This window comes from Myxine glutinosa, chromosome 7 (assembly GCF_964187855.1).
Source record: "Myxine glutinosa chromosome 7, kmMyxGlut1.1, whole genome shotgun sequence".
NCBI classification, from domain to species: Eukaryota; Metazoa; Chordata; class Myxini; order Myxiniformes; family Myxinidae; genus Myxine; species Myxine glutinosa.
Window position 1 is genome coordinate 122,524,350 of NC_136267.1, and position 26,335 is coordinate 122,550,684.

The 26,335-nt window shown below is 43.1% G+C and overlaps 1 protein-coding gene and 2 long non-coding RNA genes across 4 annotated transcripts; 1 reads left to right on the forward strand and 2 right to left on the reverse strand.

Annotated features, from left to right (window-relative positions):
• Nucleotides 1-268: 268 nt before the first annotated feature.
• On the reverse strand, nt 269-4,177 carry LOC137431485 (uncharacterized). The gene is made up of 2 exons (XR_010985277.1): nt 3,979-4,177; nt 269-477 (listed from the first exon to the last, which is right to left on the reverse strand). It is a non-coding gene; the product is annotated as an uncharacterized LOC137431485 (long non-coding RNA).
• Nucleotides 1,148-26,152, forward strand: FABP2 (fatty acid binding protein 2). 2 transcript variants are annotated; one of them, XM_078782241.1, is made up of 6 exons: nt 1,221-1,240; nt 7,586-7,656; nt 15,639-15,711; nt 21,750-21,922; nt 24,847-24,954; nt 25,967-26,152. In XM_078782241.1, the coding sequence occupies exons 2-6, from the start codon at nt 7,651-7,653 to the stop codon at nt 26,015-26,017; spliced, it is 411 nt and encodes a 136-aa protein (XP_078638367.1). In that variant the 5' UTR covers nt 1,221-1,240; nt 7,586-7,650; the 3' UTR covers nt 26,018-26,152. The 2 variants fall into 2 exon arrangements, with proteins under 2 accessions (XP_078638368.1, XP_078638367.1); XM_078782242.1 differs by lacking the exon at nt 7,586-7,656 and having other exon boundaries at nt 1,148-1,240.
• Nucleotides 9,772-13,341, reverse strand: LOC144892827 (uncharacterized). Its single transcript, XR_013623973.1, has 2 exons — nt 13,307-13,341; nt 9,772-10,006 (listed from the first exon to the last, which is right to left on the reverse strand). It is a non-coding gene; the product is annotated as an uncharacterized LOC144892827 (long non-coding RNA).
• Nucleotides 26,153-26,335: the final 183 nt, after the last annotated feature.

Sequence of the window (26,335 nt, forward strand, 5' to 3'; positions counted from 1 at the left end):
CACCATACCAGGAACACAAAAGATTGTCTCAATGGACATACGAGTTCCACAGACACCACTATCTTATCCCTTTAGAGGTCACTGTGCTCCTGCAATTACTCGTAGTTGTGCATACCATGTCCATGCTACCTAAAAAGGTGTATTATCCTACCTCAGACATTTCTCTTGGATTACATTTTCTCATACAAATTCTAACACCTAGCACAATACAAAACTCAGCACAATGTTGTTGTAAAATTAAAATAATAACAATAAAGTAAAAACCAAGTGCAATTTTCACATCTGTATTGACACAGAGAGATACAGGTAGTGGACAAAAAGTGGAAGCACCAATGTAAAGTCACTTCATATGGTGTTAGGCCACCACATGTGGCCACCAAGGCCGGTATGCACCACGGCATAGAGTCCACCAACGTCTTGAATTCCGCAAGAGGGATGCGGCACCATTCTTCGACAAGGAAGTCAATCAACTCACACCTGTTTGGCAGAGGTAAAAAATGCTGTCTCAGGTGTGGTTCCAGAATATCCCATAAATGCCTGATTGGGTTCAGATCTGGTGACTGAGAAGGCCATGACACATGGTAAGCATCAGTGTCATGCTGATCAATCCAATGGGCGACCACAGGTGCTCTGTGGTTGGGAGAATTGGTGGGTCACCTCTGGTATACCTGCTAGCCATAATTATAGGCAATCAGGCCTGCGCAGCATTTTTATACCTGACCCTAAGCATACTGGGATGTTATTTGCTTAATTAACACATGGGCCACATCTGTGTGGAAAACGTTGCTTGGTGTTGCTCATTTAACCAGGTGTTTCCATTTTGTTCCCACTACCTGTACTTGGATCCTTTTGGCAATTCACAGCAAAGAACCTCACAGAGCCTCAGAGGTGGTTATAGACTAGTCGTCAACAACACATTAAGTTGAGTTTTGCCAGGATACCGGGCCAAAGGTGTGCTATTGCAAATGATACCTGAGGATCTTTGTAAAGACCAAGCGACCGAGACTCCAGCAAACTCATCTACACAAAGTGTCTAAAGGGAGTTTCCTTTCTGAATGTCACTTTCTCTCTTGGGATGAAGTGACGTAACCCTTGATAACATTTTAAGGAGGTAATATCCTCCCTCCAACCGAATCTCTCCCATGTTGAACCTTGTCCAGCAGTCCCTCCCCCTGATGGGAATATATAACCAGATTTTTGTGCACCTGCCCCTCATTCTGGCCATACGGAACAATCACCGGTAAGTGTTTTGGCGCAGCGCGGCAAACCCGATTGCAATGCAGACTCCGCTATCTGTATGGTCTGGGATGTGGAGTCAGGGAAGGTCTAGGGTCAGCTAAGGGTCAGGTGGGATGTGAGGGTGGGGTGGGGGTGTTTAATGACGGGGTGGGGGTGTTTAATGACAGGGTGGGGCGACGTGATTTTGGGTTTATTTATTAACATGTTGTAAGAGTTTGATGAATGAGTAGAAGAATTTTTTTATTTTATACCACATTATGTTATGTTGGGTATTTTAAATTTTATACCACGTTATGTTATGTTATGTTGGGTATTTTTTATGTTATACCATGATGTTATGTTGGGTATTTTTTATTTTATACCATGTTATGTTGTTATGTTGGGTATTTTATACCATGTTATGTTATGTTATGTTGGGTATTTTTAATTTTATACCACGTTATGTTATGTTATGTTGGGTATTTTTTATTTTATACCATGTTATGTTATGTTATGTTGGTTATTTTTTATGTTATACCATGTTATGTTATGTTGGGTATTTTTTATTTTATACCACGTTATGTTATGTTGGGTATTTTTTATGTTATACCATGTTATGTTATGTTAAGTTGGGTATTTTTTATTTTATACCACGTTATGTTATGGTATGTTGGGTATTTTTTTATTTTATACCACATTATGTTACGTTGGGTATTTTTTATTTTATACCACGTTATGTTATGTTATGTTGGGTATTTCAATTTTATACCACGTTATGTTATGTTGGGTATTTTTTATTTTATACCACGTTGTTATGTTATGTTGGGTATTTTTAATTTTATACCACGTTATGTTATTTTGGGTATTTTTTATTTTATACCACGTTGTTATTTTGGGTATTTTTTATTTTATACCACGTTATGTTATGTTATGTTGGGTATTTTTTATTTTATACCACGTTATGTTATGGTATGTTGGGTATTTTTTTATTTTATACCACATTATGTTACATTGGGTATTTTTTATTTTATACCACGTTATGTTATGTTATGTTGGGTATTTTCAATTTTATACCACGTTATGTTATGTTGGGTATTTTTTATTTTATACCACGTTGTTATGTTATGTTGGGTATTTTTAATTTTATACCACGTTATGTTATTTTGGGTATTTTTTATTTTATACCACGTTATGTTATGTTGGGTATTTTTTATTTTATACCACGTTATGTTATGTTATGTTGGGTATTTTTAATGTTATACCATGTTATGTTATGTTATGTTGGGTATTTTTTATTTTATACCATGTTATGTTATGGTATGTTGGGTATTTTTTTATTTTATACCACATTATGTTACGTTGGGTATTTTTTATTTTATACCACGTTATGTTATGTTATGTTGGGTATTTTCAATTTTATACCACGTTATGTTATGTTGGGTATTTTTTATTTTATACCACGTTGTTATGTTATGTTGGGTATTTTTTATTTTATACCACGTTATGTTATTTTGGGTATTTTTTATTTTATACCACGTTATGTTATGTTGGGTATTTTTTATTTTATACCACATTATGTTATGTTATGTTGGGTATTTTTTATGTTATACCATGTTATGTTATGTTGGGTATTTTTGATTTTATACCATGTTATGTTATGTTATGTTGGGTATTTTTTATTTTAAACCATGTTATGTTATGTTGGGTATTTTTTATTTTATACCATGTTATGTTATGTTGGGTATTTTTTATTTTATACCATGTTATGTTATGTTGGGTATTTTTTATTTTATACCACGTTATGTTATGTTGGGTATTTTTTATTTTATACCACGTTATGTTATGTTATGTTGGGTATTTTCTATTTTATACCACGTTATGTTATGTTGGGTATTTTTTATTTTATACCACGTTATGTTATGTTATGTTGGGTATTTTTCATGTTATGTTATGTTGTTGGGTATTTTTTATTTTATACCATGTTATGTTATGGTATGTTGGGTATTTTTTATTTTATACCACATCATGTTACGTTGGGTATTTTTTATTTTATACCACGTTATGTTATGTTATGTTGGGTATTTTCAATTTTATACCACGTTGTTATGTTGGGTATTTTTTATTTTATACCACGTTGTTATGTTATGTTGGGTATTTTTGATTTTATACCATGTTATGTTATGTTGGGTATTTTTTTATTTTATACCATGTTATGTTATGTTGGGTATTTTTTATTTTATACCACGTTATGTTATGTTGGGTATTTTTTATTTTATACCACGTTATGTTATGTTGGGTATTTTTTTATTTTATACCATGTTATGTTATGTTGGGTATTTTTTATTTTATACCATGTTATGTTATGTTGGGTATTTTTTATTTTATACCATGTTATGTTATGTTATGTTGGGTATTTTTTATTTTATACCATGTTATGTTATGTTGGGTATTTTTTATTTTATACCACGTTATGTTATGTTGGGTATTTTTTTATTTTATACCATGTTATGTTATGTTGGGTATTTTTTTTATTTGATGCATGTTATGTTATGTTGGGTATTTTTTTTACTTTATACCACGTTATGTTATGTTATGTTGAGTATTTTTTATTTTTCACATAAAGGGGCGATCACCGAGTTCATAGCCGAACAGATGAAAAAGTCATATCGTTAAAGAACATCAGTTCTAACAAAGTGAAAATCATGAAAGACAATGAAACTAGTTTTCTCAACACAATGCTGGAGAGGTTTGCAAACTGACCTGGTGATGAGTGAAGCGACGTTTCAGGCGTGAACCCTTCTCCAAATCAAGAGAGAGAGAGAGAGAACTGATGATAGAGACAAGGTGTATATGATAGTAAAATAGATGTGGATGGAAGGGAGGGACACAGGATGACATTACAAATGGAAGTTTTTGCCCCCAAGTTTTTCACGCACCGCCTGGCCAAACCTTACTCTCAAATTCCTTGCCCCCCCCCCCCCCCCCCAGCTCTCTCTGGGCTCTGTCCCCCAAATATTTCTACAGGTCGCACAAGATCTGCAAGAAACCCTCTTATGGTTAAACTGCCAAAATCAAGACTCTCTGCTCACCTTCACTCCTTCATTCCTCTTTTCTCCCGCCTCTGGAACAAACTCCCTCACTCTCTTCAATCCCACTCCACCCTCCAGGTCTTTAAAACAGCTGTTCACCACCATCTCTTATCTTCCCCAATCCAAAACCTTGATCTTTCCTACCCCCGCTAATTTCACCCCAAATCCACTTTTTTGAAATACCAACTTCTTTCCTGGAAGTCCTTGGTGTCCTTGTGTTTTATACTTCTCCCACCTCCCTCCCCCTTCCCATGCCTCCTCCCCGCAAGCCCTCTCCCTCCCACACATCTCCCGATGTCCCTGCTCTCAAATGTTGTGTTTGTGTGCCTCCCCACCTCTCCCCATCTTGTCTACAGCTCCCTCTTTTTATATATTTTGTTTGTCTGTTTGATTTGTTTGTGTGATAAATGTTAGCTCTTTCACGAGCCTCGATTCTGTATACAAAAAAAAAAAAAAAAAAATAAGGAGTGCGGGCAGGAATTTGTAATTCCTTCAGGATGACGGCGATCGGTCGCCTACTCTTTGCGAAGAACACCGTGGGAACTTTAACGACCACCAACTAATTCCGGCAGACGGGACACCCGTTGATCGACATCGGAGGGACAGGACACGCATTGATGAATCGCCTTGTCTGTGAAACACCGAGATGAAAGTTTGAAGCCGGGTCAGGATTCAAACCCAGGCTCTGCAACTTAGAGACGAGTGTGCGGAACTCTAGACGATCTTACCAGCCCAACGCTTACATTTGCATACTTTTGGTTTTTGTTCATTTTCCCCATTTTTCCTCTTTCACGTTTGTCCATCTTTTCCTTTTACTTCTACTGGTAATACCCGCTCTCTTTGGGACCGAAACATGGTGTCCATGGCCTCTCCCTCAGGCGGGGATCAGTGGTTAAACCACCTGGTCTATTCCACAAGTACAGAAGACAATTGTAAATCGTCTCCCCATCGTCATGGTGATGGGGGTGGGAGAGGGCGGTTTATTTTGTGCCCATGACCTGATCCTGGATGTGACCTACACTTTAACAAATTGTGATCAATGCTTGCTCTGCACAATTCATTGTAACCCAGGAAGTATTTCGTGCAGATTGGCCCAACCACTTTCAATTCTATAATTATCTCACACACACACACACACACACACACACACACACACACACACACACACACACACACACACACACACACACACACACACACACACACACACACACACACACACACACGCACGCACGCACACACACACCTTATGGCTTAGAGTATAGATAAAATTATTACCCTGTGTCGACCTTCCTGAGTTAATACTTTGACAGCAATTACAGCAGTGAATCTGTTGGGATAGGTCTCCACCAACTTTGCACACATTCATTGTCAATATTTGCCAATTCCTCTGTACAAAACTGTTCAATCTCAGTCAAGTTGCATGGGGAGCATTGATAGACAGCAATCTTCAAGTCATTCCACAGATTTTCGATTCGATTTAGATCGGGGCTCTGACTGGGCCACTGAAAGACATTTATCTTTTTATTCCTTAGCCAGTCCAGTGTAGCTTTGGCTGTGAGCTTCGGGTCGTTATCATGCTGAAAGGTGAACTTCCGTCCCAATTTAAGCTTTCTTGTAGAGGGCAGCAGGTTTTCCTCGAGGATTTTTCTGTATTTTGCTCCATCCATTTTCCTTCTATCCTGACAAGTGCCCCAGTCCCTGCTGATGAGAAACATCCCCATAACATGATGCTGCCACCACCATGCTTCACAGTAGGGATGGTGTTCTTTGGGTGATGTGCTGTGTTGTGCTAGGTTTGTGCCAAACCTAACATTTTCCATTTAGACCAAAATATTCCAACTTGGTTTCGTCAGACCACAAAACTTTTTGCCACATCGCTTCAGTATCTCCGGAGTGTTTTTGTGCATACCTCAAACAGGATTCAAGGTGGGCTTTTATGAGTAATGGCTTCCTTCTTGCCACCCTACCATACAGGCCAGACTTGTGGAGTGCTTGTGATTTTGTTGTCACATGCACAGTCTTTGCTATAAAGGCCTGTAGCTCTTTCAAAGTTGCCATTGGCCTCTTGGTGGCCTCTCTGATCAGTCTCCTCCTTGCTTGGTCATCCAGTTTGGAGGGACGGCCTGATCTCGGCAGGGTCTTGGTGGCCTCTCTGATCAGTCTCCTCCTTGCTTGGTCATCCAGTTTGGAGGGAGGGATTTGGAGGGTCTAGGCATGGTCTTGGTGGTACCATACACCTTCCACTTCTTAATGATTGTCTTGACTGTGCTGCAAGGGATATTCATGGCCTTTGAAATATTTTTGTACCCATCCACTGATCTGTGCCTTTCCACAACTTTATCCTGGAGGTCTTTTGAAAGTTCGTTGGTGCTCATGGTTGAGACTTTGCTGTGAAATGCACTACCCAGCAGAGGAAACCTGCAGGAACAAATTCTGAAATAATCTGATATTATTCTGAAATAATCAGAATCACTGCAATTTAACACAGGTGGAGGCCAATTAACGTGGTATGTGATTTTGAAGGTGATTGGTTACACATGAGCTAATTACCCTCGCCAGAGGAGAGGGTATTGCATTTGAGTCCGTTTGTTTGCCTGTCTTGTCTGTATGTATGTTTGTTTGTTTGTCCGCACAGAATAAATATGATTTTCTCTGTAACCGTTGGTCTGATTGACAGGAAATTTTCACCATAGGTGTACCTCCTCCTGTAGAATTTTTAATGATAATTATGGCGTCATAGGTCAGGTGATATGGGCGCCATCTTGGGAAAAAAACAAAAAGCTTTGCACCTCTATATCTCCAAAAGCGCTGCATAGAAAATATTGAGACATGGCTCATTGTAAAGAACTCTTCATGTGGAATAAAATGTTAATGATGATGTCATAGGTGCCTCCATTATGATATCATAATTCGACAAGTACAAAACTCCATCGATCAAGATGAAATTTCTTGAGCGTTATCTATGGATAAATTGGTGGAGAAAAATAATAATGATGGCATCATTGGTCACGTGGTCCGGCCGCCATATTTTTTTAACACAAAAACATTTTAAAAAGACACCACAACAAGTCCTGGCGAGGGTCTGCAATCTCTGATTGCTCTTTCTTGTTTACATTTGATATAAGGGGCTGGACACTTATCCAACCAGGACATCTAGTTTTGTATTTTTAATAAATTTTCTGAAATTTGTAGAATATATTTTTCACTTGGAAGTTGTGGGTTACGATGTGTAAATAAAGGAGGAAAAAGTCTGATTTAATGCATTTTAATTCCAGGTTACAAGGCAACAAAAGGTGAAAATTTTGAAAGGCGGTGTAGACTTTCCATAGGCACTGCATGTATGCAAGTATGTATGTATGTGTGTATATATGTATATGTATGTAATCCTATGTATGTATGTATGTATGTATGCATGTATGTATGTATGTATGTATGTATGCATGTCATTCGTCTACAGGTCACAATTCCACACCAATCTTCACGAAACGTAACCATCTGGTAGAGCTAGGCAATTGGGAGAAGTGTATTGTTTGAGGTCAAATATCAACGTCACAAATCGTCAATTTTCTTGCCATCGACTTGAAATTTGAACAAAATTTGCATGTTGAGTAACTGAATTGGTTCACCAATCAAAAGCTTACAAGCCTATTGTTTATTGAGGTCCCATGGTCAAGGTTGCAGCAACTGATTCCACAAGCACTGGTGTGTGACTGCTTGTTTCTTTGTCTGTCTGTCTGCACAGAACATATCTTTAATAATTACTTATGATTTCGATGTAATTACGTCTACTAATTACGTACTATTGGAACGTGAGTATGTTCATTAATTATGTACTATTGAAATGTGAGTATGTCTTAAATACGTACAGTTGGAACGTGACGACGTCTACTCACTACACACTAATTACATATTGGAACATATTAATTACATAACACACCAGCACACAAACACCACTAAAAATAAGTCCTGATTAGGATCTGCAATCTCTGATTGTTCGATTTTTTCAGTTTATGTTCAACTAATTAATTTTCATTATAATTTTATTTTTCAAATATATTTCCCTTCTTTGGTGCAATTACTTTGTGCTTCTGACCTTTGACACCTGCTCCTGTTCTGCCTTCTTTTGATGTATATCCTGCCTTTTTTTGGACTTGTGAACTCTGATATCCCGACTCCCTTCATCCCTGACTTCTCCATGAGTCCCTCCTCGTCATCCACGTACTGCATTTCTGGTATATATATATATATATATTATATATATATATATATATATATATATATATATATATATATATATATATATATATATATTGTTGCGGATCTCGAGCCCGTCGACGTACAGAGGAGGGTTAAACCCTTTTCCCCCTCGAGCTTCGAGTCCACGAGGCCGAGCCGCCACTCCCATAGCGAGCGTGCAGAAGGGTATCTGGTCGATTCCCTAAGTACCTTCGATACACACGCCGCCACGAGAACGGGGACTGGACCTCGCACGGGTCACGCTGATCTGATATGCCCGAGCGGTTTGCGTGTCACGTGACTCTTCGTGCCGTTAATTCTTATTGAACCCGATTGAGCGGTCTTATTCGTACAGTGCGAAGCCAATGGTGGAAAATGACGTGAACGACCAAATGGAAGGAAGAACACAGGTTTATTATACAATTTACAATGATCAGGATAAAGAGACACAGAGCAGATATTTAATCAGTCTTATCTTAATCCCCGGACAAGGGCCCACTCACTCACGCGGGGGAAAGAAGGAAGGAAAAGTACGCGCTCCCAAACGCGTCCTTGGCGCCGTTTGCTCCGGTCAGCTCGCCAGGCGTGTCCCTCGAGGTGTTCGCGGCATGTGTGCAGGGAGCTCGTTGGCGTCTGTGGCCCCGGGAGGGACCGTCCTCGCAAGCGCTGTTATCAGGCAGCAGAGCGCAGGGCACAGGGAGAGTTCGTGCTATTTCTCGATCACACCTCTCTATGACAGAGGGAGCTTAACACGGAGGAGATCGTTCGGGGGCAGCGGGCAAGAGCGAGACCGTTCACAGAACGAGTTTGTTCACACACTTCTCAGACAGAAGCTCTGACTATTGACACAACTCTCCTACCAGCTCCGACTGGCTCCGACTGGGTCGGGGGGCCCGGGGCAGGGTCTTATAGCCCCTCCCAGAGTCCCACCAGAATATTCCAAGCCCCTCCCCCGGCTGCCGTTGTTAGTCACTCCCCTTGAGCATTCATTGGCTGCCTGTCGATTACCGGCCACTCCCCTGTAGCTCCTCCCTCGGGCCTTCCCAGACTTGTTCCAGGCCCTAGCACATGGCATTCTAGCCCAATTGAGGCCTACACTTACTGGCCTGCTCCAACACATACTTACACAGGAAAGGAGACTATGCTTACATTTAATAAGAGATAACTGTACGAAGCGAGGCTACATGTTGTGGTGCAACTCAGAGAGGGGGGGTGGGGGGGGGGGTTATCTTTATTTCTCCCAACCGCAACAATATATATATGAACCATGCTCTATAAAAGAGCCCGTGCTGCCGAAGCACTTTGTATTGCTGGGGTTACAATGTTGGACAGGTCACCACTCCAACACAGGAAGTCAGGGCAGGAATTTGTAAATTGGCCAGGACGCCGGCAACAGCTCACCTACTATTCGCAAAGGACACAGTCGGCTTAGAGACAAGTGTGCACACCTCTAGGCCATCCTGCTAACACACACACACACACACACACACACACACACACACACACACACACACACACACACACACACACACACACACACACACACACACACACACACACACACACCTCAGTTCTCTGATACCTGAAATGTCGTTTCACCTCTGCTCCCATAGTGGTAAACACACTGCTCTCAAAATTCAGTTGAGAAAGTTCATTGTCCAATTTTTCTACGATACAGACAACTCATCGTTTTCCATTATAATCTATCTATAATTCCAGTAATCTCTGTGTGTCTGTGTGTGTCTGTGTGTGTGTCTGTGTGTTTGTCTGTGACCGCTGTTTCTCGACAACCACGGGTCCGATATACTTGAAACTTGCCAGGTATATTGCTGGGGACCCGAGGATGTGCCTTTTCAAGGTTTCATATTAATCGGAGAAGTAGTTACCGAGCTATGTCCAAAAAACGATTCAACCAATCAGAGAGCAGCGAGCTATCACGTGTGCCGAACGTGGCGAACAGACTCTGCCTCGGACGGCACATTTGAGAGCGTATTCATTTATTTCACGTTGGAAAACTATGTTGCCGTTAAACTATGTTTTAAAACTAATTAAAACTAATTTGCCATTCATCGTAACTGCGATTTGCGACCTTCCGGACAGTGAAGACTGCACTTCCGGCAGCCAATCACAGAACGCGTTATTGCGTAGGCGTGGCCGATGTGAGAGCGAGCCGAGCCGAGCGCGTGCGCCATTACGGTTCGTAATTCGATTTCTTCCGGAGAAAATAATAATTTCTCGATTTCTTATGCGCATTATTTCTCCCAATTCAGTCAGAGCGAAGGGCGGAAGCGAAGAGCGTTGTTTTTTTTGTTTACGGGCGTACGGGCGTACGGGCGGGGTAGAGCGTACGGGTAGCGTTTTTTTTTTTTTTTTGGCAAGGAACGGGCACCCACGTACGGGCATGCCCTAGTCTATCTATAATTCCAGTAATCTCTGTGTGTTTGTTTGTTTGTCTGTGACCGCTGTTTCTCGACAACCACGGGTCCGATATACTTGAAACTTGCCAGGTATATTGCTGGGGACCCGAGGATGTGCCTTTTCAAGGTTTCATATTAATCGGAGAAGTAGTTACCGAGCTATGTCCAAAAAACGATTCAACCAATCAGAGAGCAGCGAGCTATCACGTGTGCCGAACGTGCCGAACAGACTCTGCCTCGGACGGCACATTTGAGAGCGTATTCATTTATTTCACGTTGGCAAACTATGTTGCCGCTATGTTGGCGTTAAACTATGTTTTAAAACTAATTAAAACTAATTTGCGATTCTTTCGCTTTCCTGCGCGTTTGTGCACGCTATGGCGATTTCTTTACCAAACTCCGCAAGCCGTTCGCTTTGGACCAAACCATTTCATGTAAATAGAGGGGGGGGATTGTCACCGTACTCGCAAGCCGTTCGCTTTGGACCAAACCATTTCATGTAAATAGAGGGGGGGGGGGGGATTGTCACCGTACTCGCAAGCCGTTCGCTTTGGACCAAACCATTTCATGTAAATAGAGGGGGGGGGGGGGGGTTGTCACCGTACTCGCAAGCCGTTCGCTTTGGCTTTGCGAATGGACCAAACCATTTCATGTAAATAGAGGGGGGGGGGGGGGATATAATTTTAGATATATATATAGTACGGGCATGCTCTAGTTTTACTATAATGTAGTTATCGCATATGTGAAACTGTCCAATGTAGGGCCGGGTGGTGGTGCGTGTGCTAGCCATAGCCATTTTCAGGGTGGCATAGTTCCGAACCCGAAGGATCGGTAACCGACACAATTTCGGTCTTCGAGGCCGGCCGATAGGCACAGTGTGACCGGCCAATGGGTGGAGTTTGTCCGCACAATGTGGGCGCTTCAGGATGAACTTTAGCCGGGGAGCGTTTGGGCGCCCCGGTCTGATACTGCCGCCCACGCGCATAACAACTTGTGAGTGCATGTGGGTCCCGGCGGTCCCACTGGCCTAGCGCTACCATGTTTAGACAGCGAAATCCGTCCCCGGGCACCGGCACCTACTCCCGGAAGTCGAGAGAATAGCGGCGCCAGGCACGGTAGGACACCCGCGGAGCCCCGGCGGACCAGGGACGCGCGAGCCTATGCGTTAGCGTGCTACGGCGGAACCAACGGCTTCGGCCACGGCCAGGTCGATACTCGGCCCGGCCGCACCGGAAATGAACTGGTTCGACGCCCGCGCTAGAGAGGTCGCGGGCGACTGAGATGTATTAACAAATTAATTAATTAATTTAAGACGTCCAATTTCTAGTGTTTGGAGATTTGGAAGAGCTTGACCCTAGCCTTTCCCTTGCGAGGGTAAGGAGGAACTTAACACTTGACACTTAAGCTTAGTTTGAAGTACACCCTGACCAGCGCTCACGGTGGGACGGCAAGGCAACCAGAAGGGACGAGGTTCTCCTGACCACGTGGCCCTCGATCTGGGAAGCGAGAGGCGTTCCATTAGTGGACGCGCCCCTCATGCCCGACTTTTGGGCGGCCCCGGCAGGCCGTTTGTTTTGACGTTCCGTGACAGGCCCCGCGCCCCCACCTCCGGGCCGACCGGAATGAATCCCGGTGTCCCGATCCGAACCTTCAGAGCGGGCCGGCTGGGGAGTGACTGGCACCCCGTACCTGCACTTTCCGTCCCTGCGGTCCCAAATACCGGAACCACCCGAATACCACTTTATTCGACAAAATGAGGTGCGGCCTACATCTAGGCAAGACCACGGCCCGAACACGACCCCTTCACTCGACGATACCTATCGCAATATAACTCGCATAAATTCGCAGCATACCCCCTTCTTGTCGCGGTATACTTACGCTTATGCTCTCGACGCAGTGTGGAAACAACAATTAATGAAACAGATTCTTAATTTGGAAGTAAAACGAAGGCGTGCACAATGAGACAAGATTTCCTCAGAATCGACCCTCGTGCCGGGGACGCGACGACGCCACTGCGCCCCAGCCTTAGAAAACCAACCCTATATAAGTCAATACCTCCAACGACACAGGTGCATGAGAAAATGAAGCTAGAACTCAATTGTAAAATATACGTGAACATATATGTTTGCACATGAAATAATTTAATTTGAAAAGGATTAAATAATGCAACTATCACAGAGAAGAACAGTACTGTACTCAAGTTTCTGTCATAGATTGGCCCTTCAGCTGGTAGCATTAATAAATCATGTACAGGGTGGCCACAATGTAATGTCACCCCTTGTAAAAATATTGTGACTTTGCCTTTTATCAAAACAAATAATTCGACAAATTCGCAATGCTGACCTTTGCTTGAGATAGCCTTCCAGTTCTTGGCAGACCTTGTATGTTGCCGGTTGCAAAGTGTTTATGCTCCCAACGCAGAAATGTCTTTTTATCGGGGATTATTGGCGGGTTCGTTGCTGGAAGTCGCTGTGCTTCACTTGTGTTTTTTTTATTATTATTATTATTATTATTTTTTTGTATACTGAATCGAGGCTCGTGAAAGAGCTAACATTTATTTCACAAACAAATCAACCAGACAAACAAAATATATAAAAATAGGGAGCGGAAGACAAGATGGGGAGAGAAGGGGAAGCACACAAACACAACATTTGAGAGCAGGGAGATGTGTGGGAGGGAGAGGGCTTGGGGGGAGGAGGCGTGGGAAGGGGGGGGGGGGTGTGGGAGAAGTATAAAACACAAGGACACCAAGGACTTCCAGGACAGAAGTTGGTGTTTCAAAAAAGTGGATTTGGGGGTGAAATTAGCAGGGGTAGAAAAGATCAAGGTTTTGGATGGGGAAGATGAGAAATGGTGGTGAACAGCTGTTTTAAAGACCTGGAGGGTGGAGTGGGATTGAAGAGAGTGAGGGAGTTTGTTCCAGAGGTGGGAGAAAAGAGAAATGAAGGAGTGAAGGTGAGCAGAGAGTCTTGATTTTGGCAGTTTAACCATGAGGGTTGCAGGCAGATCTTGTGCGACCTGTAGGAATATTTGGGGGACAGAGCCCAGAGAGCTGGGGGAGCAAGGCCGGAGAGGAGTCGATAGAAGACGGAAAGACCACCAACCTGCCTGCAGTGAGTGAGTGAAAGGCCCTTGGAGTGAGCTTCATCGCGGATTCTAACGGGAGATTGTTTCCCCTGTTTGTGGACGTTCGTGAACCTAGACACAACAATCCGTTGTTCAATGGTGTAATTGCTTGTATCACCCACGGTTACATTCACTCAATCTGAAAAAAAGGGAAAAAAGAAACCAATGAACTCTGATCTGATCTGCACACAAATGCAATGGCACAATTTTTTACAAGGGGTGACAAGACATTGTGACCACCATACACAGTTTCTTCATAAAAAATAAAAAAAACCCACCGTTTAGAGGCCATTTTTCCCCGCAAAGCGGGGGTTGGCCTTTTCGGGGACCGTGGTAGTTGTTGTTTTTTGGTCCCCTTTTTGAAGCAATGTTTTACGGCCGGATGCCCTTCCTGACGCCAACCCTTTTTTGCCACCTTCAACGACAAACAGGGAATTACCAGTGAACTGGTACTCAATTAGCCGACCTCGGAAGGATGACAGGCTGAGTCAACCCCCCTGGCATTAATTCGGCGATCGACCGGGATTCGAACCCAGGATCCTAGGTATCCTAAGCCGGCACCCTAGCCGCTAGCCCAACACCAGGGATCATCTGCTTGGAGTGGGTTTAAGGTCATCTGACCTGTCTGATCTGACCTGAGAGATGTCTGTCTGTGTGTATGTCGCCATTTTTCTCAGAGTTAGCTGAACGGATCTTCGTCAAACTTTCAGAGGTTCATCAGTGAGTGCCTGGGAGCGTTTTAGGCAATTTTTTTTTGAAAAAAACAGTTCGTTTTTTTGGATTAAAAAAAATGTAAAAAATAAAAATCGCTCAATAGTGCCGAAGCCTTTTAAAATTAATTACAGTTATATACAAGTACACATTCGTATAAATAAATACAAAACAATCACCAGACATTTGAATACAAGTAAATCAAACAATTCCGGAAGTGCACGAAGTTGGTAGTACGGCTTCTTCTTCTTCCTGATCGGCATCACACAACTCAGAAACGTGATGAACGCCACATTCACCCACCAGAATATATATGAACCCCCTTCCTCTCCCCTTCCCCCCCCCTTCTGCCCTTTCCCTTCCCCCCTCACCCCCCCCATAACCACTTCCCCCCCTCCCTGCCCCTTCTCCCCTCCCTGCTCCTTCCCCCCTCCAACCCCTTCCCTCCTCCAACCCCTTCCCCCTTCCGTCCCCCCCTCTAACCCCTTCCCTCCTTCCCCCTCCCTGCCCCTGCCTCCGTCCCTCCCCTTCCCCCCCTCCCCTTCCCCCCCCCCTCCCCCCCCCCCCCCCCCCGCACGGCAACGCCGGGTACTTTTGCCGGTACTGTATTATACAGGAAATTAAAAAAAACAAAAACTTTGTCTAAAAGGGAAATTTCTCTTCAACACATCTATAGCAAGCATCCATCTATTTACGTATTAGGTATGTTAAACAACACGATTTCTAATGACAGTGGACCACAAATGTAAGACCACCAGCACTTGTGGGACAATCTGGGGGACAGTAATGAACTTGCCCATCGATGTCTCTCAATTATTTGACATTTCCTTTTTTTTAGAGAGACATGGCATTCAGTGGATCATGGAAGGTGGAGAAGAGTGAAAACTATGGGCCTTTCCTCGAGAAAATGGGTTTGTATTGTCCAAGAAATGTCATCAAAAGCAGATAAAGAGAATGTTCCAAAAATGAGATTTTCTGTATTTTATTGTAATGTTCTTTGATTAATGGAATAGTTGATGAAATTATTCTTGATATAGGGCTTCTACACTACAATGTGCACTACAATACCCTTCTGCACTACAATGTGCACTACAATACCCTTCTGCACTACAATGTGCACTACAATACCCTTCTGCACTACAATGTGCACTACAATACCCTTTTGCACTACAATGTGCACTACAATACCCTTCTGCACTACAATGTGCACTACAATACCCTTCTGCACTACAATGTGCACTACAATACCCTTTTGCACTACAATGTGCACTACAATACCCTTCTGCACTACAATGTGCACTACAATACCCTTCCGAGGTCGGCAAATTGAGTACCAGTTTACTGGTAATTCCCTGTTTGTCGTTAAAGGCGGCAAAAAGGGTTGGCGTCAGGAAGGGCATCCGGCCGTTAAGCATTGCTTCAAAAAGGGGACCGAAAAACAACAACAACCACGGTTCCCGAAAAAGGCCAACCCCCGCTTTGCGGGGAAAAATGGCCTCTAAAGGTGGTTTTTTATTTATTTTTTTATATAGGACTTAGAACCGAGTACAGTAAATGCGAGTTTATTTTTGTTTTGTTTTTCATACAATTCTTTAGTATTTGCAAAGTTAGTTCAGTCAAGAGTGGAGAAATATGAACTATGATGATAATCTCAGAAAAAGGGCAATTAACGAGCAACTCACCATGGGTTAGAAGGCAGCCATATTTGGCCAGACAGGTCGAGGCTTTGGAAACCAAAGCAACCACGTGACTGGACATTGAGTGATGAGACACACATAGATATAAAGGTTTGTGAACCTGATGTTCAGCACGACGATATTGAGAGAAGATCAAAGGAGAGATGGCGGTGAGCTTCCTTGCGTTGCGTCCTGCTCAGGGATATTCTCTCGACAAACAGAGCCTGGTGTATAAGCCTGGTGTATAAGCCTGGTGTATACGCCTGGTGTATACACCTGGTGTATAAGCCTGGTTTATAAGCCTGGTGTATACGCCTGGTGTATAAGCCTGGTGTATAAGCCTGTTGTTTAAGCCTGGTGTATAAGCCTGGTGTATAAGCCTGGTGTATAAGCCTGGCTTATAAGCCTGGCTTATAAGCCTGGTGCATAAGCCTGGTTTATAAGCCTGGTGTATAAGCCTGGTGTATAAGCCTAGTTTATAAGCCTGGTGTATAAGCCTGGTGTATAAGTCTGGTGTATAAACCTGGTGTATAAGCCTGGTGTTTAAGCCTGGTGTATAAGCCTGTTGTTTAAGCCTGGTGTATAAGCCTGGTGTATAAGCCTGGTGTATAAGCCTGGCTTATAAGCCTGGTTTATAAGCCTGGTGTATAAGCCTGGTGTATAAGCCTGGTTTATAAGCCTGGTGTATAAGCCTGGTGTATAAGTCTGGTGTATAAACCTGGTGTATAAGCCTGGTGTTTAAGCCTGGTGTTTAAGCCTGGTGTATAAGCCTGGTGTATAAGCCTGGTGTATAAGCCTGGTGTATAAGCCTGGTGTTTAAGCCTGGTGTATAAGCCTGGTGTATAAGCCTGGTGTATAAGCCTGGTGTATAAGCCTGGTGTTTAAGCCTGGTGTATAAGCCTGGTGTTTAAGCCTGGTGTTTAAGCCTGGTGTATAAGCCTGGTGTATAAGCCTGGTGTATAAGCCTGGTGTTTAAGCCTGGTGTTTAAGCCTGGTGTTTAAGCCTGGTGTATAAGCCTGGTGTATAAGCCTGGTGTTTAAGCCTGGTGTATAAGCCTGGTGTTTAAGCCTGGTGTATAAGCCTGGTGTATAAGCCTGGTGTATAAGCCTGGTGTATAAGCCTGGTGTTTAAGCCTGGTGTATAAGCCTGGTGTATAAGCCTGGTGTATAAGCCTGGTGTATAAGCCTGGTGTTTAAGCCTGGTGTATAAGCCTGGTGTATAAGCCTGGTGTTTAAGCCTGGTGTATAAGCCTGGTGTATAAGCCTGGTGTTTAAGCCTGGTGTATAAGCCTGGTGTTTAAGCCTGGTGTTTAAGCCTGGTGTATAAGCCTGGTGTATAAGCCTGGTGTATAAGCCTGGTGTTTAAGCCTGGTGTTTAAGCCTGGTGTATAAGCCTGGTGTTTAAGCCTGGTGTTTAAGCCTGGTGTTTAAGCCTGGTGTATAAGCCTGGTGTATAAGCCTGGTGTTTAAGCCTGGTGTTTAAGCCTGGTGTTTAAGCCTGGTGTATAAGCCTGGTGTATAAGCCTGGTGTATAAGCCTGGTGTTTAAGCCTGGTGTATAAGCCTGGTGTATAAGCCTGGTGTATAAGCCTGGTGTTTAAGCCTGGTGTATAAGCCTGGTGTATAAGCCTGGTGTTTAAGCCTGGTGTTTAAGCCTGGTGTATAAGCCTGGTGTATAAGCCTGGTGTATAAGCCTGGTGTTTAAGCCTGGTGTTTAAGCCTGGTGTTTAAGCCTGGTGTTTAAGCCTGGGGTATAAGCCTGGTGTTGGCTTAGCGGTTAGGGTGCCCGCTTGGGATCCTAGGATCCTGGGTTTGAATCCCGGCCGATTGCTGAATTAACACCAGGTGGATTGATTTAGCCTGTCATCCTTCCGAGGTCGGCAAATTGAGTACCAGTTCACTGGTAATTCCGTGTGTGTCGCAAGAGGCGACTAACAGGGTTGGCGACAGGAAGGGCATCCGGCCACAAAACATCGCTTCAAAAACAGGACCATGGTGCCCGAAAAAGGCCAACCCCTGCTCTGCGGGGAAGAATGGCCTCCAAAGGTGGTTCAGACAGAGCATGCAGGTCAAAGAGAGGAACGCCACCGACGCCATTGCGAATGCTTCGCTGTTCCACTCAGGTCGATTTCCCAGTTTGAAACGAGCAACTTGTTGGAGGTGCGGTGTTCATCAGGGCTCCAGTCTGAGTGGAACCGATTTTCCCTTGTGCAGAGAATCCTTTGGTGGGCTTGCAAAGTTCTGCAAGCCTGGTAACCTCCAGTGTGTCATTCATCACGTTGAGATTACTCATAGTGAAGCAGGTGTGTTACCTATGCTGGCAAATAACCCGCACCCGCAATCAATGACACAAGTTTTTTTTTTTTTTGAATGTTGGAGGCTCCAGGCACGGACTGTATAGCCCTCATGGAGGCCAGGCCTTAAATAAAAGAGAAGAAATGTGTATGATGAAAAGTGTAGGTGTTTGTTTGCGAGAAAGAGGTTGAAGCTAGGCCCGGTAGCTTTAGTTTGAGTGAGACAGAAAGTAAGACCAGCAATCCTGACACGGAGAGCGTAAGATGGTTCCGGGCACCACTTTAACGCTCCTAAGTCAGAACGGTAGTACCACCCTGGACGGTTGCTGTCTACAACCTACTACCTTAAATTTGACCCCTTTTGTTGCCGAAAACCCACAGACCCATATTAGTGTGGTCAAACCCCACATTGGCCAGAAAGTATGAACTATTTTTTAAGAAAAAGCAATGTTTCGCTTCCATTCCACTTGCAGGGATTTCCACACAGACTCTCATTACCTGTAGTGATATGCAAGGTACCGCTCCAGTCTATTGGCGGTGTGACATCATGAGATTTACTCAACCAAAGACCATGTCAAAGTTTCTGCGTGCAGTAGCCACACGTCTACCATATTGCCATCACCCCAAATCAATCGGAATAATATGCATTCCAATTCACTCTTCGACTTCTCACCGTCATATTTATCGGTACTTTTGAGTATTTCGAATGGTACGATTTCATTCTGATTGTTTTCATTCATATATACAGCAGATTGAGTGTCCACAAATTACCGTTACAAATTAAAACTGTAATTAAAAATGAATGAAATGGAATACGACGATGCGGTTTTAATGCCAAGCTGTGTCAAGATCATCATTTGGTCTCTATAAATCAGGCAACACTGCTTTTTATTGTGGGGACGCCATTTGCAGTATATATGATGTCACATGTCACAAGCGTATATATGATGTCACAAGTCAATACAGCCGAGTCTGAGTCTGGGAGGTCGGTGATTAGAATCCTGGCTGAGTTATAACAAATATCAACCAGAACGGCACTCTTCGACGTCACGACGTCACGACGTCGGCTGATATGCATCCACCCACATTAATCTAATCAGTTAATCAGTTAATCTTTACATCATTATACATACCTGTACCAGGTTTGAATGAGATCACTTCAGCAATTCTCAAGTTCTAGACATATTACAGACTTTGAGCTTTGACCTCTTGACCCCAAAATCTAATGAGTTCATCTTTACATCATTCTACATAATGGTAACAAATTTGGTCAGAATCCCATCACTGGTTCACAAGTTATCGCGGTAACAGGATTTTTACCTAACATGACCTCTGACCTTTGGCCTCTGACCTTTTGACCTCATAATCGAACCATTTAATCTTTACATCATTATACATACTTGCACCAGGTTTGACGAAGATCCCTTCAGCCGTTCTCAAGTTATCGTGGTAACGAAAACCTATCACGGACAGACGGACCGATGGACAAACGGACAGCTGGACGGACAACCTGTAAACATAATGCCTCCGGCGACTTTGTGAACGGAGGCATAAAAACAAACACACAGACAGACAGACAGACAGGGGTGAAAAACATGATGATCTCGAGTCTCCACGGGCTATGATGGCGTTGCCCTCTCCGTCCCTCTGCTGGCCGTTGGGGAATTCACCCTCTTCCGCCCGTGCTATTGGAGTCGAATGGACTCTCATCCACCAGATGTGCAGAGCCATCTGCCATTTAAACCGCACTGCTGCGGACCGTTACCCTGGTAAGGGGGGCTGACAGGTACTACACCTTGCCCACAGGTGACCTGGGATTTTGCAAAGCAGGGGCATCCATCTCCGAGGTATCAGAAGACACCCGCATGTGACCACATACTTTCACTGCTTTGGCTTCAGAAATGAAGAGATTGTGCTGACACATTTTGGTGAATTTGGTAGTTCTGTGTATTTGCTTAATTTAGGATAGGGTTAAGGTAATGTGGGGTTTTTCTATTACCAACTATAAAAAAACCTTTAGAGCGGGGTTTTTGGATGGTTGGACCTTTAGAGGCCATTTTAGAGGCCAAAAACCACCTTTAGAGGCCATTTATTCCCGACAAAGCGGGGGTTGGCCTTTTTCGGGAACCGTGGTTGTTGTTGTTTTTTGATCCCCTTTTTGAAGCAATGTTTTACGGCCGGATGCCCTTCCTGCCGCCAACCCTTTTTGCCGCCTTTAACGACAAGCAGGGAATTACCAGTGAACTGGTGCTCAATTAGCCGACCTCGGAAGGATGACAGGCTGAGTCAACCCCCCTGGCGTTAATTCAGCGATCGACCGGGATTCGAACCCAGGATCCTAGGATCCTAAGCCGGCACCCTAGCCGCTAGCCCAACACCAGGGTTCACGAGGGTTCTATTACCAACTATGTAACATAAAATTTAAAATTAAATACGATACATCTTTTTCTCACCAAGTCATGACCCCACTCTCAGGTTAATGCTTCCGAGCAGGTTAATCCTATTGATCCTATTAGCATGGATCCCCACTCGAATGTGCCGGCACACTGAACACGGATGGCCGCTTTGTGTCCGGGGAGCCAAATGAATGCACGAACATCGATATAGTAATCACCAGAATGAGTCACGAGGTGAAGAAAGCCTGTGATAAAGACACCGCACCATAATCACCAACAATGTAATCACCTCATGCTACGACCAATTGACGAGTGAGGGGAAAAACGTGCAAACCTGATTGGTCGGTGCCACGACCAATCAATGAGTGAATATTGCTGACATAGCTACAGCCCCACAAGCTCTACTTATTATAATAGATAAATAGATCACAGATACTCTTCTTCTCACCAATTATATTCCCTTTTCTTATCTTATTTAAACCCCCTTCGTCCCATTCGCATGATTCCATGTCTTTCAACACTGCAAGTCTTGTGAGGACCCTTCTGCCCCACCCAAACATTGTACCTTATCTCCCCCTTTGCAGGCATGAACATGGTGAAACGAGCTGCAGCTGCACATGACAATCTCACACTCACCATCACACAGGACGGCGATAACTTCATTGTCAAAGAATCCAGCACATTCCGCACAAAGGAGATTCCTTTCTCCTTAGGGAAAATGTTCCAGAGCACTATAGCGGATGGGACAGAGGTGGAGGTGAGATGATGATAAATACTGTGTAATCATGAGAAATAAAATTATAATTCCTTAACATGTAGTTATGACTTCCACCTGACAGGTTAGCTAAGAAGTCGTGAACTCACCGTGGAACTGTCTATAGTCTGCGTTTCATTCCCAACCAGACTATAAACTGTCATCCTGGTGCTTTGTGTCCATGTACTTTATGTTCCTTTCAGATAGTACTTTAAGCCAGCTTTTACATATTCGCCGGTGGACATCGAGGATCCCACTGGTACCTTATCCAAATCTCTCCACAAATTTGAGGTGGTCGTCCAAATCTCAACCACTGCATGGGCCGCGAACCTCGACTCGATGGACGTAGTGTGAGGGCATGACGGTGTAGTAATATTATCAGCCGGGTAAGGCCTGGTGTTTGCTCAACGGTTAAGATGGCCGGCACCAGGTGGGTTGACTCAGCCTGTCGTCCTTCCGAGGTTGGAAAAATGAGTCCTAGCTTACTGGAAATAGGGGGCACTGCATCAGCGGCACAACCACGTTCCCAGCAATGATGCAACCAACAGCCATAGGCTGCGTATGAAAAAATAAAATCAGTTGGGTATTTTCCAAAACGGCTTCCACTACATCCTGCCTCTCACAATATTCCCATTTATCAGCCAGTGGCACTAGCCCACCCTGAGAAGGAATGGCTCCATGGTCTTCAGCAAACTTTCTCAGCAAAACCAGCCAAATCCAATCCAACCTCGAAAATGTTGATACATCAATAAAATCCAAATCAACCATTCAAATTAATTCCCAAACCCAAAAGATCTTTCCTTAAAAACTGAAAACTTTATAAGGGACCAAGTATTTATTACATAAGCAAATATGCCTGAATTTTTGACCACCTCTCTTCCCCCTCCAGGTTTGCTCCGTACATGTGTGCCCCCTCCCTTCCCTTCATCGATATCATCCCAAATATATTTCCATTCTCTCCCCATTCCCACACACTCCATCATCCTCGTCTTTCTCCTGTTACCTCATTTTGTCAATTTTATTATATCCGTTATAGCAGCTCCACCCCCCATGACCCACGTGCATACGTAATAAAGAGATGGAACGTTATCAGAATTGATAGTTTTGTCTATTATCCATGACGTTCTCTCGCCTCATGTTTATCAAAAACATAACGACCAAACTTAGATTTATATTCACAAAGTATCCCTTCCTTTGGCACTTCACCAGTTAGTTACAACAGTTACAGTTTAACAGTTAAATTGGCCTCTTTTGGCTACCAAGCTCGATGAGTACATCAACAAATACAAGTTATTATTGAGGGTTAAAAACTAACACACACACACACACACACACACACACACACACACACACACACACACACACACACACACACACACACACACACACACACACACACACACACACACACACACACACACACACACACACCATCTATTGTGGATAATGTGGTGACCCACCACACCACCCTAAACCTCCCCTTCCTCCCTTCATGACTATATACCATACACAAATGAAGACCCCCACTCAATGGTTAAAAACATCGGTCCTTAGCCTTACCAATAATCGATAGTTGCTGGCTGTAGTTGGTGGTGCCTTTTTGTCCATGACCACAAACTCTCGCAAATACAAGTTGTTTGTAGATATAAATCAAAATTTACATAGAAACATATTACTCAATTATCCTGAGTCCAATTAATATTTTCGATTTTTATTTTAACGATTAATGTCTACCCACAGAAATTTCCAACAATGGTGCACTCAATATACTGTGTTGTCCACACCCTTAGGTTTGATGAAGGTTCGATCCTTATAATAGCAAAATGATGAATATACGGTAATACTCTTTGAAATGACTTGCCATCTCTTCCACATTATCAAATGACACAAAATGCCACATGCAAACAGCATGTCCACAAAGTTATAACATATCAATTGAAGATTGCTATGCAAATTGGCGCACAGAACACCTTATACCACGTGGTCTTGAGAAACGAGGACATGGGCAGGATCTACGAGCCGCAAATTTGATTGTTCATGATGACGTAAAATGCCACAATATGTTTTCCAAGTATCGCCAAACGGAAAGATTTTGAAAGTGCAAAAAGACGATTGGTGCTCTACATTGCTCCAGTATACAATTAAATTGAAGTAAAATAAAGATTTTAAAAGGTTGTAGGAAAAAACATTCCGGAAGTTTACCACCGTCGATGTAGTCTTATACACCACCTCATTTAACAAGTCTAAGTACTGCGAAACAGAAGGATTTTGAAAGTGTATAAAAGGTGATTTGTGTTCTACAGTGCTCCAGTATAAAGCTCAATTGAAATAAAATAAAGATTTTAAAGGTTTTAGAAAAAAAAACATTCTGGAAATTTACCGCCGTTGATGCACCGTCTTTTACACCACCTTGTTTAACACATTACATTAATTATTCGAGCTTGTCGTTTGTGTTCTTTATGACATCTTTCAAAACAGCAACTTTCCTGTTTGGAGTGATTATTAATTTTGTTTGGCAACTGTAATAATATTATCACTCCTCTCTGCGCATGTGCGATCGGGACGAATTCAGTGTTCAAAATATAACATTCACTTGAAATGAAGCTACTTTCTCCATCATATACTGACGTTTGCAGACAGGCCATACAGAGGCAATTGCTTAACCCTGCTTTTCGCGTCGCATGTGCGGGGTAATAAGATGTGCACCAATTTACAGCTCTCTCATTCACATGCATATTGGGCCGGGAAAGGTTCCAGTTGAGATCTTTAACATTCACCAAATGCTAACAGACAGGATGCCAAGTTTAACATCCAGTTGGTACAGTCAGCCCGGGAATCAAACCCACACCAAACAGTTCAAAAGTGTGCTCGCTACCTCTGTTGCAACGATTTAGGGCACCTCACATCTCCACAATCTCTACCTCCAGGGTTGTTGGGAGTTGCAAGAAGGGAAGTTGACTGGACGATTCACACGGAAGGACAACAAGAAAGACATCGTCACTGTAAGGGAAATACAAGGAGGAAATATGACACAGGTAAGGTGTAACGATCTAACTACCTTCATTTCACTCTAAGTGATCCTTTGCATGTGAGAGAGGTGAATGTAGAACCTGAATACAAGGAAGAGGAGGAAAGGATAATTGTCAGCTATTAGTGGGGTTTTGGGGGAGGAAAAGGAATGTAAATTGTTGTGTGATGATGATGATGAGGTCAACAGCTGCACAATTTTATGTGTTATTTGAATTTTCCCTTTTTTTTTTTTTTTTTTTTGTATACAAGATCGAGGCTCGTGAAAAAGCTAACATTAATCACACAAAAAGTCAAACCGACACATAAAACACATAAATAAGGGGAGCGGTGGACAAGATGGGGAGAGATGGGGAAGGACACAAACACAACATTTGAGAGCAGGGACATCGAGAGAACTGTGGGAGGGAGAGGGCTTGGGGGTAGGTGGGGGAGGTATAAAACATATGGACACTGCAAGGACTTTCAGGAAAGAAGATGGAATTTCAAAAAAAGTGTATATGGGGTGAATTAGCAGGGGTAGAAAAGATCAAGGTTTTCGATGGGGGAAGATAAGAGATGGTGGTGAACAGCTGTTTTAAAGCCCTGGAGGAGGAGTGGGATTGAAGGGAGTGGGGGAGTTTGTTCCAGAGGTGGGAGAAAAGAGGAATGAAGGAGTGAAGGTGACCAGAGAGCCTAGACTTTGGCAGTTTAACCATAAGAGGGTTGCAGGGAGATCTTGTGCGACCTGTAGGAATATTTGGGGGACAGATATACAGACAGATATCCCTTAGTGAACACATGACCAATAAATTATCCTAAGTTGGATGATGTACTCCCTAACCTCCTTAAACTAATTTCATCAGAGATCAGACTAAAACATTCACTTTTCTCTGCATACAATTGATTAATTTAAGTATTTGGACTTACCACCCATTTTCTCAATTATCGAGGAATGTCCTCAATAAATCTGAATCAATAAAATAATGCTCAAAAAGGTTCTATGCAATGGTGCGTGCTTGTGTCGTGTCTTCCCAACAGACAATGACATATGAAGGAGTCACTGTGAAGCGCCATTTTAAGAAGGCATAGAATTGCTTTGGTTTTGAGGAACATCCGTTTAAGATTGTGTGTCGAATGAGAACTCTGTATCAAGTCGTGCTCCTTACAAATTGAATGTAATAAAGATGTAAAACAACGAAATAAAAGATTTCATGGCTTCTACTATATCCCGCCTCTTACAATATGTCCATTTTGTGGCCACTTATAAGTAGATATACATATAGGCCCATATTTGTATGTAGGCCTATACGTATCTAAATCAAATTTACACATTGTAAACTTTTTTCAACTCTGCAAGTGAATTTCAGTGGTGGCTGATTTCAGTTAATTTTCAATTTCAAATTCAGT